Source organism: Macrobrachium rosenbergii, chromosome 56 (assembly GCF_040412425.1).
Source record: "Macrobrachium rosenbergii isolate ZJJX-2024 chromosome 56, ASM4041242v1, whole genome shotgun sequence".
Taxonomy (NCBI): domain Eukaryota; kingdom Metazoa; phylum Arthropoda; class Malacostraca; order Decapoda; family Palaemonidae; genus Macrobrachium; species Macrobrachium rosenbergii.
The window spans coordinates 13,866,802-13,885,249 of NC_089796.1; the positions used below are offsets into that span (position 1 = coordinate 13,866,802).

General features: G+C 37.1%; 3 protein-coding genes across 10 annotated transcripts in view; 1 reads left to right on the top strand and 2 right to left on the bottom strand.

Annotated features, from left to right (window-relative positions):
* LOC136836098 (protein Star-like) overlaps window positions 1-7,731 on the bottom strand; it is a 162,889-nt gene extending 155,158 nt beyond the window's left edge. For 2 of the 7 annotated variants that reach the window (XM_067100075.1, XM_067100073.1), the window contains exon 1: window positions 6,373-6,932. The gene's annotated coding sequence lies outside the window, so the exon portion shown is untranslated. Of the gene's footprint in view, window positions 1-6,372; window positions 6,933-7,596 lie in introns of those variants that run through there. The other 5 variants (XM_067100071.1, XM_067100068.1, XM_067100070.1 and 2 more) reach the window with 5 other exon arrangements.
* Window positions 1-11,101, top strand: part of LOC136836597 (uncharacterized) — a 12,314-nt gene extending 1,213 nt beyond the window's left edge. Inside the window, exons 2-7 of the mRNA XM_067101051.1 lie at window positions 612-1,268; window positions 1,387-1,419; window positions 2,091-2,185; window positions 3,597-3,754; window positions 9,419-9,531; window positions 10,263-11,101. Coding sequence (XP_066957152.1) covers window positions 612-1,268; window positions 1,387-1,419; window positions 2,091-2,185; window positions 3,597-3,754; window positions 9,419-9,531; window positions 10,263-11,012 — 1,806 coding nt within the window. The 3' untranslated portion in view covers window positions 11,013-11,101. The remainder of the gene's footprint in view (window positions 1-611; window positions 1,269-1,386; window positions 1,420-2,090; window positions 2,186-3,596; window positions 3,755-9,418; window positions 9,532-10,262) is intronic.
* Window positions 11,102-11,779: 678 nt separating this feature from the next.
* Window positions 11,780-17,800, bottom strand: LOC136836100 (macrophage mannose receptor 1-like). Of its 2 annotated transcripts, none has more exons than XM_067100081.1 (6): window positions 17,608-17,800; window positions 16,736-16,906; window positions 14,164-14,400; window positions 13,474-13,518; window positions 12,892-13,062; window positions 11,780-12,375 (listed from the first exon to the last, which is right to left on the bottom strand). In XM_067100081.1, the coding sequence occupies exons 1-6, from the start codon at window positions 17,723-17,725 to the stop codon at window positions 12,128-12,130; spliced, it is 990 nt and encodes a 329-aa protein (XP_066956182.1). In that variant the 5' UTR covers window positions 17,726-17,800; the 3' UTR covers window positions 11,780-12,127. The 2 variants fall into 2 exon arrangements, with proteins under 2 accessions (XP_066956182.1, XP_066956181.1); XM_067100080.1 differs by having other exon boundaries at window positions 16,736-16,909; window positions 17,608-17,798.
* Window positions 17,801-18,448: the final 648 nt, after the last annotated feature.

Genomic DNA, 18,448 nt, shown 5'->3' on the forward strand with positions numbered 1-18,448 from the left:
TCTCCAACAGTAATCATAATAACAGAGTTCTTCAGCTGTAGTCATAACAATAACCGAAGTTGAAGCGCACACATGCCACTGGTTCTAAGGGCTTTTGAAACAATGGTGTTGTTGAAAGTGATACCGAAGTGTTTTGGTGGATGAAATGTTCATTTGCTTGACAATAAAGGGACATTTAATATATAGTGCAATGTCTTTTTTTAATATAATATAGTACCCCCTTGAGGATAAACGATGAAACGTTTAAAGGGAATGAACTTTCTGTAGGACTGCTTTCCAACGAAATGCCTCACTCACGTTTAATTTCCAGAATACTTAGAGAATTACGTATTCTTACGTAAGCTATCTCCATCCATATTCTATCCTCGGATTACGTCAATAAATTCTAATTTCAAGTCTACACAGAATGGAGAACCGAAGAAGACTCGCCATCGAAATTGCGTGCGCATTAAGCTTTCTGCTGCTGTTAGTCATTGAAACAGAAGTCAAGCCCAAGATTCGCCTCAAGCGGGAACAACATAACCAGAGAAAATGCAGTGGCAAGTACAACAAACAAAAAGAAAGTTTCAATCAGAGGAAAATCATCTAATCATTTAAAATCACCGCCCAAGAACTCACTGGGTGCAAGTCCTCCCGAGCAGATATCGTGGGAAGAAAACAGCAACTGCCGCTCTCTTTTCTCCATAACGGGAACGCCGAGAGGCGAATTGATCGTGAGCAAACGAGTGCCTCTAGATGAGCAAACTTTCAAAGGCGCATCTGGTTCCCCCTTCGCCTTCCCCTTCGTCGCAGACAGTCGCCCAACGAGCAACCTGAACCGAGACAGGCTCTTCGGGTCGTCGGTTGTCGAAGAAGTGTTGCAGAGGAGGCAGGGAGGCGGTGCGATGATCAGCAGTCAAGAGTATCAAAAGTTATCCCTGCTTCTTCCGCGGCTCGTCTACTACGGAAACGGGACGGCGGGTGCCCAGACGTCCGCGAGAACGAGAAAAGAGGAGGAAACGGGAGCAAGTGGAGGAACAGAAAGTAACAGGGGCGTTCCGCCGTTCCTTTTGGGCAACAGTCGAATTACCGCCGCCGGAGGGACGTTGCCCTTCGTTCCCTGCGCCATAGCGCCTTACGACGAGCCGTCGACGACCGTCTTTTGTTTTCGGAAGAGGATCGAGACGAGAGGGCAACTCTGGATTCTGTTCATGGGTGATTCGAAAGTCAGATTCGTGATGGCGGAGCTCCTAAATAAATTGGATCGTTACTATCACTTTGAAATTAATGTGAGTAACAACAACAAACAACAACAATAATAATAATAATAATAATAATAATAATAATATAATAATAATAATAACCAGAAGTGTGGCAAGTGTGTAACCAAGTTTCTTTAAATTACAGCATATGCGACTGCTCAGTAATAACCGAATGTGCGTGAGAGAGAGAGAGAGAGAGAGAGAGAGAGAGAGAGAGAGAGAGAGAGATTGTAATGAACGATAACTCAGAGCAACTGAAGAGCCAGGAAACAAAATATATTTCAAGATGAAAAATCAAACCAAGGCAGTTACTAGTCACCGAATTTCCCCACAAAATACGGTATTTAAAACTTAAAATCTAAAAGCAAAACCCATCATAAGAGAGCACTTTGGCAATTTGACATTAATTATTTACATTTATTTTTACAGTATCATTAATTTTAGTTAAAGACTGTTCTTCCTCCTGAATCAATATATCGAGTAATTTTTTTTTTTTAATTTTGTTTCATTTTCGACCGAAAAATAACGTAACCGACAATTTTTAAAGGTTTTGCGTATAATCAGGTTTGAAAACCTGAACATGGATGCCGGTGTAAATCAATTCAAAGGGCTGAGACCTGGAGACATGACGTAAAATTAAATTAATAATTCTTACAAAACAGGAGCCTTACCAAATGGGATAATAATAAAAATAACAATAATAATAATACATGAAAGCCTGTATAAACAATAACGAGGTTTACACGAACATAACCCCACCAAGAACAAACGAATTTGTACAGCTGAGAATGTGTTAGGAAATTCTGCTCCCGTCACACAAAGACATTCCTCTCGTCTTCTTTATTTCAGAATGGACAAAAATGGTCAAATGTTGAGCACGTGCGGTTTAAGAAGAACATCAGTGCCTACTCGAAGCTTGAACCTAGCCTGCGCATCCAGTTCAGGTAAGATCGTTTTTGTTACATTTGTTTATTATAGCTTTGTGATATATAGCTTTATATATATATATATATTATATATATATATATATATATATATATATATATTCTTCTTCTTCGTTTAACGTGCTTTTTCCCCATTTTTTTATATGGGGTTAATGATGCCTTCTTTTTGAAGGCCTTTGATTTGGCGTTGGGGGGTAGACCGTAGCCTCGGATCGGCTGCCCAGCCTGTCATCGCTAGACCCCGGCAGCGCTTGTGCACATGGATCAAACAATCCCCAGCTCCCTTTCTCCCCAGCTATGACAGAGTTGAGTTGTTATATATATAGTATATATATATATTATATATATATATATATATATATATATATATATATATACATATATATATATATATATATATATATATATATATTATAATATATATATATAGTATATATATATATATATATATATATATATATATTATACACACATACATACATATACACACACATATATATATTTATATTTATATATATATATATATATATATATATATATATATATATATATATATATATTATATACAACATGGGGTGACTGCAAAGGCAGCATAAGTCACTATAGCAAGGAGTGGTTCCACAGAAAGCATAAGTCACTATCACATTCATGATTTACCGTCAGAATCATGGACGAACCCTCTGTACAGTGAAACTCCCACATTATCAGTCTCTTTATACAACGACACACGAGGCTCATCGGCAGCACGTTGAGCCCCCTACAGGCATTGCACTATTTACCTGGCTCTTAGGACCCTTCCATTCCAATGCTTCGCTCCCAACGTACTGTATATCTAATCCTAGACCTTCACATCTCCCAACCTCTAAACGCTTTTGGGTTTACACTTTTTTCACCAACATATTGTTTCCCATTCCTCCACATAACCAGTTCACCTCAAAGTTCTCCATTCCATTCTTTCATCTATGCTAGCCTTTTTACCATTTACTTGTCTTCACATTTCCAGTTCTTTTTAACTGTATATACAATGCAAACAGTGCATCTCAACAGCCAAAACCTTCTCTTTCCTAAATCAACATCTACACCTCACTTCCTTAAAGGAGAGTTAGCTCAATAATCTCTTCATACAGTTCCACACTAGCTTCCCTTGATACGTAACGTGCTGCATTTTTTGCTTCATTTATTTTGACTCACCTATTCCGTCATCCTGCCGTAATCCTTATTTTACTATCAAATATGCTTATTTGAATCAACCTCTTCCATTCTCCCACCATACAAACTAACTTTCTCTGCCCTATCATCCTGGTTTCTACCAATCCTCATAAACCAACTAATCTATACAAGTAAACGAGCGACTTTTTTTTTTTTATCAAAACTAACAATTCTGACTGCAGAAATAAACCGTGCATCACAGAGAATATCATTCTTTCAGGATGGCCCCATTTTACGTGTCAGTGGCGTCCAAGATGAGATATACGGAAGAGGTCATGCAGTTGCAAAGATGGGTTGCAGGCGCCGAGTTACCCCCAGACGTTCTTGTCATTGGTAAGATACAGAATAAATCTGAGATATAGAACAAATCTTATGTTATAATAACTAGGAATATTTCCCGTTAACCCATCGTTTATAGATTGCTATTGTCACGAGAAGATCTGCGATGAAACCGCAGCTTAAACGATGTTACAATTGCTAAGGATATTTGTTTGGCAACCACAGCTCTTAAAAGTTTCCAATCGCTGATTTTTTTTCAATTAAATATTTGTCTGGGCGATTTCATAATCATCTAAAGGAATTTAGGATGACTTTCTAGTTATTCAGCAGACTAATGATCAACTTGCAGCTTGTACAATATTACAGTAATTGTGATTTGAAAGTAGGTTATACATTGCACGACTTTATGGCACTGATAGTATTTGTGCAACTAAAATTATGGCTATACTGAATTCATAGCTTTTATCGTAATAGGAGTGAGAACTGCGGTTAAACTATAACTAAAGCTATGTCGTAATCAAAGATATTTTAAGGTAAATTATAGCTTATATGTAATGCCCTAATCGCCTACAGATTTAGGTTCGATTACAGCTCATACTATCCTGTAATTACTAGTGAGGTATACAATTAAAGTGCAGTTAGCAGGATAACCCAGTAACGGGTAAGGTTTTCAATTAAATTACAGAAACCATGCATATTTAAGACATTCAAAATACTAGACGCCAAAGCAACTAAGGAAATAAAAGTGCGTTTGTAGGATAATTAATAAAAGCAAATAGATGGAACTTCAAGATCCGCTACGAGAGGCCTGCGTGGAATTAATGTCAGTTAGGCCTAGTGCAACAGTTAAATTATTTGGAAATTATCGTCCTATCTCATCTTATTTGACTCTCTAATTACCCAAGAGATTAAACTCCAGAAAGCTTATTTATTAGCTATATAAGAAATGTAACATTTCAGTGCACGCAAGACATGTTACTTAATAACAACTTATATTACTAAGGAAAGATGACGAATCTCCTCGTACACCATACATAGTTTTTATTTAGCATTTTACTTCATTCAGTGAAAATGTTTAACTTTCATTTCCAATGCTTTGAAGTTTACACTTCTATCAAAGAGATATTGCAATCAAGTTGGCTCATCAAACTGCTTTGGATTCACTGTAGGTGTTGTCGGGTAAACCTGATATAGAATTGATAAAATAAGCATATGTTTGTTACGTGTGTTGTGTGTATATATATATATAATATATATATATATATATATATATATATACAGAGAGAGAGAGAGAGAGAGAGAGAGAGAGAGAGAGAGAGAGAGAGAGAGAGAGAGAGAGAACATACTCACGCACACGCAATTACAATAAAATCCCAGTGTAAAAAGCTTTCCGTTTATTAAAAAAACCTTCACAGAAGTTTTTATCAACTGTGATTCGTCACAACAAACACACCCCATCCCCGCTTTAGACCTACAGAACCACCCAACTCTAAAAGCGGTGTCACACCACCCACCTCTAAAAGCGCTGTCACACGAACATTGTTTACATCTTTTTGCATCTTGCTTCCATAGCTAACCAAGGGCAGCCTAAGCTCGGCACCTTTGTGCGAGAGGAGTAGCTTATCGAATATTATTCATGCCCGGTGACAATACACTTTAGATGAGTAAAGCAGAAGTACGATTAACTAGTATTATTAGTTACATTGCATAATATATACTAAGAAAGGACTAACCTATATTTTACAAAATTATTGCTAAAACATAGCCATCAGCTAGACCTATAGTAAAAGTTTCATAGTGTTTTTTAGCTAAATTCGCGATTAGCTGACTTTGTTGTACACGCAGATGTTCAAATTGATGAGCTTTGTTTTTTTCACGAAACGTAGTGTTAGCTATAATACTAGTGTAATTTAATGCAAACTCTAACTACTCCTTGAAGTAAGAAAACGAGACCAATTAGTTATCACTGAAGGAACGAAATTACAAGGTGCGAAAAAAAACACTACATCGTGCTCCAGTATGTTCCAACACTCTCCCTGACCTCTTTATCTTTTCCCTCTTAAAACTCCTTAATTACATTACAGGCCAAGCAAACAGCCTCCATTGCGGCTAATCACACCACAAAATTTGTCATTTCATTATTATTACAAGCCAAACTGCAACTCTTGCTGGGAAAGCAGAATGTCACAAGCCCAGGGTATAGGAAATGGAGAAGTGAATATCAATCTATGAAAGAGACATGACAACGTAAAGGCTAAATAACAACAAATAGGATAAATAACAAAGTCAAATAGGTAATTCTACAGAAAGGCTCCGCAAGGCGTCGTGTCTAGTACCATTTGGGGAGCGAGGCAAGGGCATGAACAAAAGATGTAAAATTTCTCAAATCGTTTCGCCTATACTGCCAAATATACACCCTTTCCCATATTTTTCGGTAAAAAATATTAATAACGATTTCTCTGTGCCGAGGTCTTCTGTTAGAAACCATTAAGGCATACCATGCTATGGGGTGCTATTCATGTTACCTGCTTAACACAGCAGCATTTGCACAAGGTTTGAAATTCTTTAGCCCAACGATTCTGCTACATAATTAGGGAGAACATTCCGGTAAAAGTGGATCTGTCAATTTATCACATTCCCCAAAACAGCATTACATTCGTGCTCATGAGAGACAGAAAGGAAATCTCTGCTGTACTTACGCTTTTTCGCTGTGGCCAAGGCTGCTCCGTGCTGCAGGTTGTTTATGTTCTACGTTGTTCGTTTAACATTCCCACAAAGTCCATCTTTATCAGCATTTTATTACATGTCCGGTTTGTTTTGCTATATTTTCTTAGCCGAAGAAGCTTGCTCATAAATCTTGCAATAATATTTTTTCGTGAAAAATTCTAATACATCTACAAACAGCGCAAAACATAATAATTTTGTCGGTGAACATCAGCACGAAAAAATCTAGTCGTAGTAGCAACGTTACCAAAACGGACCCATGATCACACAACACACCAAAGAATGCTACCATGTGTGGACCATGCAGACCAATTGTTAAATGATTACCATTAGTTATTGTCTGGTTCTTTTAACGATATAAACACTGTCATTATATCTAGTTGACCTGGTATATCAAACGCAAACATAATCCCACTGAGAAAACCATTTTTGGAAAATTACTGGGCTGTTAACAAGTGCTACAGACACTTGTTGACTAAGCTGGTCTTAACGGCAGCATGGGTTCTTGCTCCTGGAGCGGTCTGTGATCCTATGAAACTGTGACAACTATGATAATGTCTAGTTAAGATATAAAGCACTGACAACACAACATATTCACCGTGAATTAATTAATATATATATATATATATATATATATATATATATATATATATATATATATATATATATATATATATATATAAGTATTTGATACCTATGGGAACCTAAACACTAGGCCTATTATTTGCTTGTTGGCCCGTTACAATTGCGTTGGCCTCACAAGACTGCATGTGCGATCAATAAACTTAAGATTGTGCAAGTGTGCTACTCCAACATAATCGTACTTAAACAGATGTATACTTTTTTTTTTTTTACTAAGGCTGTGCTTTGCTTGAGGGCTTGTTTCTAAGGTCCACATTTCATCACTCAGGCTCTAACCGCCATTACAATCTCAGCCACTTTTAAATTATCACAAGATTTAAATAAGTTTCTTTCCGCACCATTTAATCATCCTATTCACATTCTGAAATTTACTCTTCCCCTGCAGATTTCTGCATGAAATCAATGAAATTTCTATTAATTCTACTTTCACTCTCGCAAAAATAAAATACATGTCTGGCTTCCACGATACGAACAAATAAATGGAACCATTAAGTGAAATACTACGTTCCAGTTGTTACACACGCCTACCACTATCACTGTACTTAACGTTTCATTACCTCTCCATTACGCTAAAACAGGCAATAATGACGCAGAGATTTGAAACGATAGGAGGCTACCATGACACGAACACACGCCACGAGGTCAACATTCATACTGCCACCTAGGGGAAAAGTGGCAATCCATCCCCCCCCCCACCTTAAGTAGATTCTCAATAACCAATCAAAGATGAGATGCCGTTAAGTGACGCGGTTGTGCAGCCAATGACTGACCGCGAGCATGAGCATTAGACGGTAACTTGTGTTTAAAATTCATTTATGAAATCAAGCAAGCACAGGTTGTCGAATTATCACCGACATTTCCCAACGATTCCTCGCACACGTTATTCCTCGTAATCGAGGAATGACGGAAGGTTTTCTTATAACTGCTCTTAATAGCCAATAGCTGTTACTGTCTTTCACTGACGGGGTTTGCAAATCTTGAGCCTTTTAAAAAATGAAGTTTGGACTAAAAAAGAACTTACGATAAACAAATAAGATAAGTGGAGAAGTATGTGAAGTTTACTTAGAATTTTAAATGTGATCTGAAACTCAATAATATCCAAGAGAGAGAGAGAGAGAGAGAGAGAGAGAGAGAGATCGTCATTGAACCCTGGTATAAACTAAAGTCCTTGTCCTTTTTTCCCATTTCTTGTCACCGTATCTGAATAAAATAAAAAGTAAAAAATGCTCTGAGTTTTCTGTACAGCGTATAATGCTGTATGAAACTCTCAGCCATGGCCCATGAAACTCTCAGCCGCGGCCCATGAAACTTTCAGCCATGGCCAGGTAGTGGCATGTGCTATTGGCACCCATAGCGGTGCCAGACGTACGAGCATGGCTAACTTTAACCTTAAGTAAAATAAAAACCACTGAGGCTGGAAGGCTGCAATTTGATATGTTTGGTTGGAGGGTGGATGATCAACATACCAATTTGCAGCCCTCTAGCCCCAGTAATTTTTAAGATCTGAGGGCGGACAGACAAATAGCCATCTCAATAGTTTCCTTTTACAGAAAACTAAAAACAGTCCACTTATAGACATAAGCCGCAAACAATGTCGTTTCATTGTTTCCTTAGCCTCCTAGGGACTGACGAAAATATTTGCGAATTATTCAGTCGGCATAATTTCTCTCCATTCTGAAACCTGGGTATTAATAAAGCTTCAGTGTGCATCATCGCGATTTTTACAAATGTAACTTTCAAAATTTTCATGTTTACCTGATGGTCTCCACAGAAGCGAATAATCATCAAACCTCGATCAATTATAGTATCTGCATTTCTCACCCCTTCCAATTACTATTTCGCCGCAATTTCAAAAGCTTCAATAGCCATTATTATCAGTTTTAACCTCCAAAGATGAAAGTTTGTAAGTCTATAATTTCCATTTTGCAAAACACATATACATATATATATATATATATATATATATATATATATATATATATATATTTCAAAATTTCAATTTCAAAAGCTTCAATAGCTATTATTATCAGTTTTAACCTCCAAAGATGAAAGTTTGTAAGTCTACTAATTTCCATTTACATAATGCAAAAACACATATACATATATATATATATATATATATATATATATATATATATATATATATATATATCAAAATTTCAATTTCAAAAGCTTCAATAGCCATTATTATCAGTTTAACCTCCAAAGATGAAAGTTTGTAAGTCTATCAATATCCATTTCCATAGTAAAACACATATACATACATATATATATATATATATATATATATATATATATATATATATATATGCATATACAGTATATATTAATAAAAGTATTCTTCCCGTTAAACATTCAAATAAAATCAAATATGTTTAGGTTACTCCTCTTGGCTCCTGGAACGCTCCCGCCAAGACTCGGCTGTTCATGCGCGGGAAACACTGGACGAACTGCATGACCTCCATAAGATTGTTGTTCCCTTGTTGGACCAGGTTTGTACTGAAGGCGGTAACGTTGAATGTTTTTTTTTTTTTTTTTTTGTATGCTGTAGTGCAACGGATGATGGTTATGTCTACGATGTCGAGGCTTATAAATATTGAACCCTGCAATCGTGGGACGAATCGCAATGGCTTCAGAAAGCACCTTCTCTTGGTCAGGAATGTATGACGATATGGATGTTGTTGACGTTCTGATTTTTTTTTTCGTGTCTGGAGTTGTGGCTATAGTGGTACATAGTCGTACTATTATGAAGAGTAATTATATACCATAAAAAAATTGGTCATACAGATTTCTTACTCGCCTCGTTTTGGTTTGTTCAAAAAAAGCACTCCATATTTTTTGTTATAACATGTATTCACATATGAATGGCCAATATCTGAATATTCCTGATATCGTCCTACAAGCAATTACAATGTTTAGAGAATAGCTTTCAGCATATACAGTGCCATTCCCGAACTGTGTAGGGTGTAAATATTCATAAATGAACGCCGAAAGATTTAAATAGACATATGTTTCAAGTATGTTTGGTCACCATCAATGTTTTGTTTATACAAGACCATAATCAGTATGTTTTCTGTATTCGGGTAGCTTCATCAGAAGACAGCAAGTCAAAAAAGGTATATGGATTAGTTATTACCTGACCGAGATGTCTTTACATGAAATCTATTCACTCTGATTATGATTTCTCAAATAGTATCACTGGAGTAAATCATGCTGAAAATAAATGGGTACACAAAATAAACTACACAAAGTAAATAACAGACTTTGCCATATATTTCAAAGATTCTTTTCATTGCAGCTCTCGCGTCAAACGCGGGTCCTAGTACTACCGCAATCTCGTCTCAGGAGAACGGACCCATGGTATGACGTAGTACTTAACAGCGTCATGAGTGACGCACTCTTTGACTGGAACGAGTCGTATTTTCTTTATGAGTTACGCAAGTTCAGAAAACATTCGGGAGATGTAAACAGCGTTGGCCATAGTGTGGAAATACCGCCCGATTCCGCCAATGCGACTAGCAAGCCTGTCAGTACAGTTAATTCTGCAGCATTCGACACCATGAAACAGAGAAAGTATCCTGATGTTAAACGTCATAATAGTACTCTGGACGTAAAAAATGAATCCACGGATGGCGAGGAAACGCAAAACAAAGTAATATCTGCAGCTAGACTAAACGAAAGCAGTACTCGGTTAAATAATGTGACCTCATACCGCGATCATCTCACATCAGGCTTCCGCCATCCGGGACTGTGGTGGTGGGATTCGAGCTTACCGCTCAATATGGCCGACACATCTGAGTGCAACGAACTGCGACTCAGACGCGGCAGCCATGATTTACTACGAAACAGAGAACTGAATTGCAACGATGCCCACCACTCGGGAAGGATTACTCATAGGGATCTTGTCACCATATTGCTGAATCTCATGTGTAATTCTCTTCTTAACTCGCCACGCGAATTCTGTTGTAGTTGACTCCGTCCGTCGTCAACTTGCAGGTATGAGTCTTGCAACTTCACATCTTGTGTAATCGAACTGAAGCTTTTGAGTATATTCAGTATGTATATACTGTATATATATATATATATATATATATATATATATATTTATATATATATTTATATATATATATATATATATATATATATATATATATATATATATATATATAATGCTGCATTCTAATATTTGAAAACAAAAATATTTGGAATAGATAAACGACAAAGAAAATTTGAAAAAGTTTCTGTTGCCCTTGCTCTCCCATATGTAGATATTATGTTTTTTTTTTTTATTAAGTTCTTCCTTGGGCGAGTCGGTAGAGTTGTTCGCTGGGCCCGAGTTCGACTCTCCGGCCAGCTAATGAAGAGTTAGAGGAATTTATTTCTGGTGATAGAAATTCATTTCTCGCTATAATGGTTCGTTCACAATAAGTTGTAGGTCCCGTTGCTAAGTAACCAATTGGTTCTTTGCCACGTTAAATAAGTCTAATCCTTCGGGCAAGCCCTAGGAAAGCTGTTAATCAGCTCAGTGGTCTGGTAAAACTAAGGTATAGGCTACTAATACAGATTTTCGGGAGAAAGATAAACAGGATCATTATAATTTGACAGTCTGCGTCAAATCATTTCCAGTTTATCTGTCAATAATTCCAGATCTGAATCCTAGTCTGACTGGTTCAGATATCCACCTGCTCAGAAGTGTTAATATTAGTATCGTTGTTGAAAAATAGTAAATGATAACATATATATTCCCCAGTTTTTATTTGATTTTTGAAAATTAGACTGTAGACCCACAAATTGGGGCACCTTCGGCCAGTCAGCGTTTCAAGCAGTGAAAAGAGAGTGTTGGAGGGGCTGGACAGCGCGACAGAAATCCAGAAAATAAAAGAAGTAATAGTTGGAAGTATTGGACAGGGAGACTGAAGAAGGAGATCGGGAATGGAGGCACGGTAAAACGCTAAAAAAAAAAAAAAAAAAAGCGCAGTTAGGGACCGAAGGAACGCTGCAAGACCCAAGGCCTATAAACATAGGCATGAACCTTTAGTAATGCCTACAGTACCCGTGAGGCGCACTGACGGCATTTTAACCAAAGCTTCAGTAACCCACATCATACTGGCACACGACCCCTCTTGTATTATTGCAGGGGTCATCACCGAAATGGTACGTTTTTCCGTAAAACATAGACATACAGTTCTGCAAGTCCCCGCCCCCAGGCTCTTGTAGCATTTCATTTAAGACATTCCAAAATGGCGTACCCAGTCTGACCTCTGATCCGTCGTGCCATACCCAGTGACCTTCGATGTCATTGTCGTTGCCACCAATCCACAAAGATGTGTTCACTCCTGCGAAAATTTTTAAAGAACTGTCGGTCATTTTATAACTGCGCATAAAGTTTCTTTTATCGTAATTTAGTTAAGTTAAAATTTGCCAGTGTATATATATATATATATATATATATATATATATATATATATATATATATATATATATATATTATATATATACTGAACTGGCTAACAAAGATATTGACATTAAGTTTTTTGGAGATTCGAAAACTACAGGTTTGAAAATATATGGAAGTAGATTATATGTAGTACGTTACAAGATATGACGGAACAAAATCCTGAAAGTCCATAGATTTTGATAATTCCTTATCATTCCAGGATCAAGCAAGTATGAGAGCCTTGGGTTTTCAATAATGCATTCATAAAACTATCTGCTCTTTTTCTCTGAAAAACGTACTAATTACAAAAATAAACAGAATTTTCTTCATAAACCTGCATTAAAACGTTATACTCGAGAAGTAAGGCATAAAAACATAAGTGATTCACAAGAATCTGAATAAGATATCAACTCACCTTTATCCATAAGGTATTCGTAAAGGTCCCCTATCAGATTGGCGTCATCAAATTTGGCCATGTGAGTATGCAGCCCGTAGCACAGCTCCTTAGCGTCGGTCCAGTTGTAGGCATTTTCAACGTGAACTCGAAGGCAAGCGTTTCCAATTTTCTCATAAGGAGGAGGACATTCTTTGATACAGAGAAGCAAGAATAAATCAGCTCTGCAAACTCTTCTGCATAAATGCCTCGGTGATACACTCAGAAAAGTGTCAACACAGTATTTGCATTGTGGAGACTTAAAACTTAAAGCAAGGGGAAATAGGCTCATGTGAAATTATTGCAACACGCAGTCAGGGTCGACTTGATGTATTTCCAAATACTCTTCTACGCTCAGTGGGATAACTTAATATCAATACTCTACTAAGCCCAGTGGTATAACTGAATATCAATAGAAAGAGTTTAAATGAATCGCTTCTAAAACTGTGGCTCTTCTAATAACAGGGAAAAACTTCGAATGTTTACCTTTTCAGATTTTCAAAATATTTATTTTCATAGGTAGAGGTATCTGGCCTGTGCCAAGATCCACTTTATCATACTCACCATAGCTTGGCAAAGATCCTGTGACCATCTCTTCATTGTCAGAATCTAGAAAAGAAAACGGTATAACAGCTGTTAAACTCTGACAAAACCGTGAAACGTTTGATAAAAACATTTAGGTCATGCTTCCTGTAAAAATACTGTAATGATTGTAATATCCCTATCTGCAAAATTAAATTCACTGTAACCCTGCCTTAAATTATATAAATTTCACGGGTAGAATCCTGTACTTTATACAGTATACATGCCGAACAACCTAACACTAATCTTACTTAACCTTACCTGACCTAACCTTGTAGCCTGCAAACCAAAGTAACTTGATCTGACCTAACCTTACCTTACTGGATTGGAACGGTATATAAAATTTAGGCCAAAGGCCAAGCGCTGGGACCTATGTGGTCATTCAGTGCTGCAAGGGATCTTGAGAGTAAAAAGGTTTTAAAGGTGTAACAGGAAGAGAACCTCGCAGTTGCACTATGAAACAATTGTTAGGAGAGGATGAAAGTAAGATAGAACGGAGGCACAGAAAAGGAATGAAAAGGGTTACAGCTACGGGCAAAAGGGACTCTGCAAAGAACCGTGAGTAACCTTACGTTGAAATGTACTCTTTGTGCTTTAGTTAACCTAATTTTCCCTGGCCTGACCTATCCTTTACAGTGATAAAAAAAAAATTTTCTGCGCTAAATAACGCACCTGATTGACAAATGATCCCATAAAGAGAGTCTTCGCAGGAATCGTCGTGCAAATAGTAGAAGTCCCTGACTTCTATCGCTCCGCAGTTCTGGTCTTCGTCCCAGCCCTCAGGCTGCTGCCCATATAGCCTTCCCCATACAGGAGATACCCTTTTCAACTCCGTGCCATCTGACCAAGTCCAATGGCCTTCGTACCTGTTGTCAGTTGCTCCAACCCAGTAATTGACGTCAGCCATTCCTTTGGAAACAAGACAAGATTAGAATAGAATAGATTAGAATATAGAATTTAGGCCAAAGGCCAAGTGTTGGGACCTATGAGGTCATTCGGCGCTGAAAGGGAAACTGACAGTAAGAACGTGTGAAAGGTGTAACAGGAGGAAAACCTCGCAGTTGCACTTTGAAACAATTGTCAGAGAGGGTGGAAAGTCAGATGGAAGGAAGAGAATGTGAACGGAGGTACAGTAAAAGGAATGAAAGTGGTTGCTGCTAGTGGCCGAAGGGATGCTGCAAAGACCCTTAAGTAATGCCTACAGTGTACCACGTGAGGTCCACTGACTGCTATAACACCCTACACCCACGGGGACAAGATTGGAAATGGCGGCCAGCTTAATTTTTTTAATATAAATTTTAGAGACATCAACAACCGTAGCCATGTTAATAATTATTAACTCAATTTGATGGCTTCACTGACCTCTCGATCGCACAATGACATCACTTTGCCAGTCAGAAAATGAACAAGACGCTTGCAACATTAATACGGATTCGAGATCGAAATGTGTCTTTGATTAGAATATATATGTGAAAAAATAACTTTCAATTACAGCTCCTTGATTAGGACTTAATGCAAAAACAGCCAGTTTCTTAATTTTTGGATATCTGACTTTACTTGAATGTTAGAGTTCTTCTTCTTTTAGTTTTCCGTTTTCGTGTTGGAGCACCAGCTGAGAGTAGGCTACATTGTATCCTCATTTTCGAATGATAAGTAAATCGTGAGGTTCTAGAACATGGTTAAGGTCGAATTGCTCAGTTTGTAAAGGGACACAATTTCTGTTTATTTATAAAGTCAGTCAGCGTTCATCAAAACTCGTCAGTTAAAGCAGTGCTACATCTACTCAAATTGGAAATAACAACTTTTATATCAATCTTCCAGCTATTGTCAAAAATGGAATTCCCTAAGTGTTGTTGGATGTAGTACTACAGGTAACAAAATACAAAGTTATATAATTCTTCAAATTTGCTTTACTTCTTCCTCGACATTTTTTGATTTATGGGTGTAAACCCTATTCATAAATCTTATAAAAGTGCTACCACACCATCATATTTCTGTCATTTTTGTCGCATCTTAGTGACAAAGTCAATCCAAAGCAACCTAAGTTAGCGCGGGAAGAGCGGCCTATTCGATAGGTTCCCAATTGACGGTAATATAATTAAAATCAGTATAACAGAAGCATGATTAACTAGTACTTTTAGGGTTATAATGCATAACATTCTACTAACGAATAAATTATGCCTTTAATTACCGTTGTAGTTTTAAACAGTGAGTTTTAGCATAGGCTAGGCCTATGGCACGTAAGTTAGTCTTTTTAAGCTAAACCTCCATAGTTTTAAACAGTGAGGTTTAGCATAGACTAGGCCTATGACAGCTAGTTTTTTTTTAAGCTAAACCTCCATAAAGCCTGGAGTTGTTTTAATAAAGTAACGTCCGTGGCAATATACTACAATTCCTGGCCGTAAGTCTTCCGAGAAGTCAGTGTTAGTATTTGTTACAAGTAACTTCTTACGGATGAACTTTTCATTTGGCGGTTCAGTAACCCTTTATTCCATGTTTTCGTCCTTGCTACGCTAAAAATACACTTTAGACGACCCTTGATTAATGTTATCGACAACCTCCTGTCATGGTAACTCATATTTTTTTTTTTTTAGAAGGTAAAGAAGTTCTTGGTAAAGGCTTAGGTTTACGTTAAGTTGCCAGTTTTGTTGAATATTCATCAACGATTTTTTTTTAAAGAATTGCCAATCAAACAATTTTACTCATCAGAGAGATATTTTTCATTTCACTGGTTAGTCAATTCTATCATTAGAAAAACTGGCTCTCTCACAGATTAACAGCAATACACGCACCATCTTAAAAAGTAACGTTGGTATGCAGCTTCGATTTTTAAAAAATGCTGCATGCTTCTATCGATGGCGGCTATTTGTCTATACAAAAGCTGGCGGAGTGGTCAGTTCAGTGATTCATATCTACGGGATAGTTCCTCTGGGGTAGACTGGTGGAAAAGTAGAAAAAGATGTATGGTGATTTATGTACGGATATGCCTTTTAAAAATGTTTATAGAGAAAGTTTCTTGATATGTTCCTTAAAAAGATTGTAATAGCAGTGGTAATAGATTAAACCGGCCTTGTGCCAACACGGACTGTTACTGCTACAGCACCCTGTAATTGCGTAGCAGAAGAGAGCACTCAGAAACGCTCATAGACCTACCCATTAAAACAGAAAGTTTCTAGAGCTACCACTGAGCAAAGGGAAAATTAACAGCAGTCACGGAAAACGTGTGATACTGTTATAACTCTACCTTGATCCCTGATGTATCTATTGATGTCGTAGAGGATGTTGGCATCCTTTAAATTGACCAGATGACCTCCAATGGACTGGCAGACTGCACTCATTTGTTGCCAGGAGCCCCTCATGACGTTGTCTATCAGTAAGCAATGGTCGCCTACGGGATGGTAAGGGGGTTGGCATGCTGCTGAAAAGGGTTTCATGAACTCAGGTTAAAATTGTGTTATGGTATATGCTTGCACATTGTATCCCTACAATAAACGGAAATTACCTTAGACCTATCCTACATATTAAAAGGTTGTTTTCTACAGATCTGTGCACGAAGAGTGATGATTTCGAATGCGAGTAAAAGTTAAAAGTAAGCATTACAAAGAAAATCAGATTTATCTTTTCCAAATATTGTTTACTGAAATGTTTGCAAACTGTGACTATGGAACACATGTATGCTAGTTCACATTAGAATCTTTCGATAAGTTCTTCACCCTGCAATTGTCGAAAATAAGTTGCGGTTATGTTTAAAGGACACAAGGGCCAGAATATCTGCATTTTTATTCAAACAAGGTGATTTTATGGAGCAAGGGCTGGGCACTCAAATTTTAGGCAATCACGAATAGTAATTTCCTATAAATTCTGTAAAAACGCGTGCGCAAACACGCACACACACGCATATATACAGTATATATATACATAAATATATATATATATATATATATATATATATATATATATATATATATATATATATTGGAAAATCCATAAATATCCAAAAATTCCAGAACAACTGTTTCATTCATTACTCACACAGTGTTTTCCATCACACCTCTCTTGGGAACTGGTTCTATCCTATCTGCGCAAGCTCATTTCATACGAAATGTATACTCTTACCTTCACATAGAATGGGAACAAGGAGGAAGTGGTACCAATAAGCCAAGAGCTTCATCGTCCCGCAGATATAGGGAGAATAACAATTCTTATTCATGCGCGTCTTCTGAGGCTTCTGCATGGAGTGGCGGCGTCTTCCAGAAGCCGTTATCTATATAACACAATCTGTAGCGACAGATGTCAGATTTTCCACTGTGGTACTGATCTCATATCACTGGTTTATATCTTGCTTTGCTTGTTGCAATGTCTAGCTATTGTGTGTACTAGGGATTTTTTTCCGAAACGCCCACACACTCTCATGTGTATGTATATACATACCTATACACACACACATATATATATATATATATATATATATATATATATGTATTCGTGTGTGTATATATATATATATATATATATATATATATATATATATGTGTGTGTGTGTGTGTGTGTGTGTGTGTGTGTGTGTGTGTATAGATACATGCAGTAGACAGATAGACAGCCATATAGAGTTGCATATAATTGATTTTGAAACATCTGAGGATAAAATTATTTATGATCTTTCTTACAATTCTCATTAATAATAAATCTTTACTAAACAGAATTCCTCCCACGCACACACATATATTGGAACTGACTTACTGCTGTTCACTTAATATTTCCTAAAAAAAAAATTTCGCTGGGCGCTGTTTTCTGAAAACACTAATGTGCCTATATTGACCTATGTAGCAAATGAGCACCTAGTAGTTAGTCGACGGCAGTTGGTCACAACAAGGGTTGAGTCTGTGAGTCTGGTGAATAAGTAAATAATTACCACTGAATAATTTCCTTCCTTTGAGTTTACTGCTTAGATAACGAT

What these genes read in the sequence shown, in the direction of transcription:
- LOC136836100 (XM_067100080.1), bottom strand. Translation starts at nt 17,725, where the DNA reads ATGCAGAAGCCTCAGAAGACGCGCATGAATAAGAATTGTTATTCTCCC. An exon ending in TGTTCCCATTCTATGTGAAG is followed by an intron (nt 16,910 to 17,607) that starts GTAAGAGTATAC and finishes AACCCTTTTCAG; the next exon opens with CAGCATGCCAACCCCCTTAC. An exon ending in TAGATACATCAGGGATCAAG is followed by an intron (nt 14,401 to 16,735) that starts GTAGAGTTATAA and finishes TTGTTTCCAAAG; the next exon opens with GAATGGCTGACGTCAATTAC.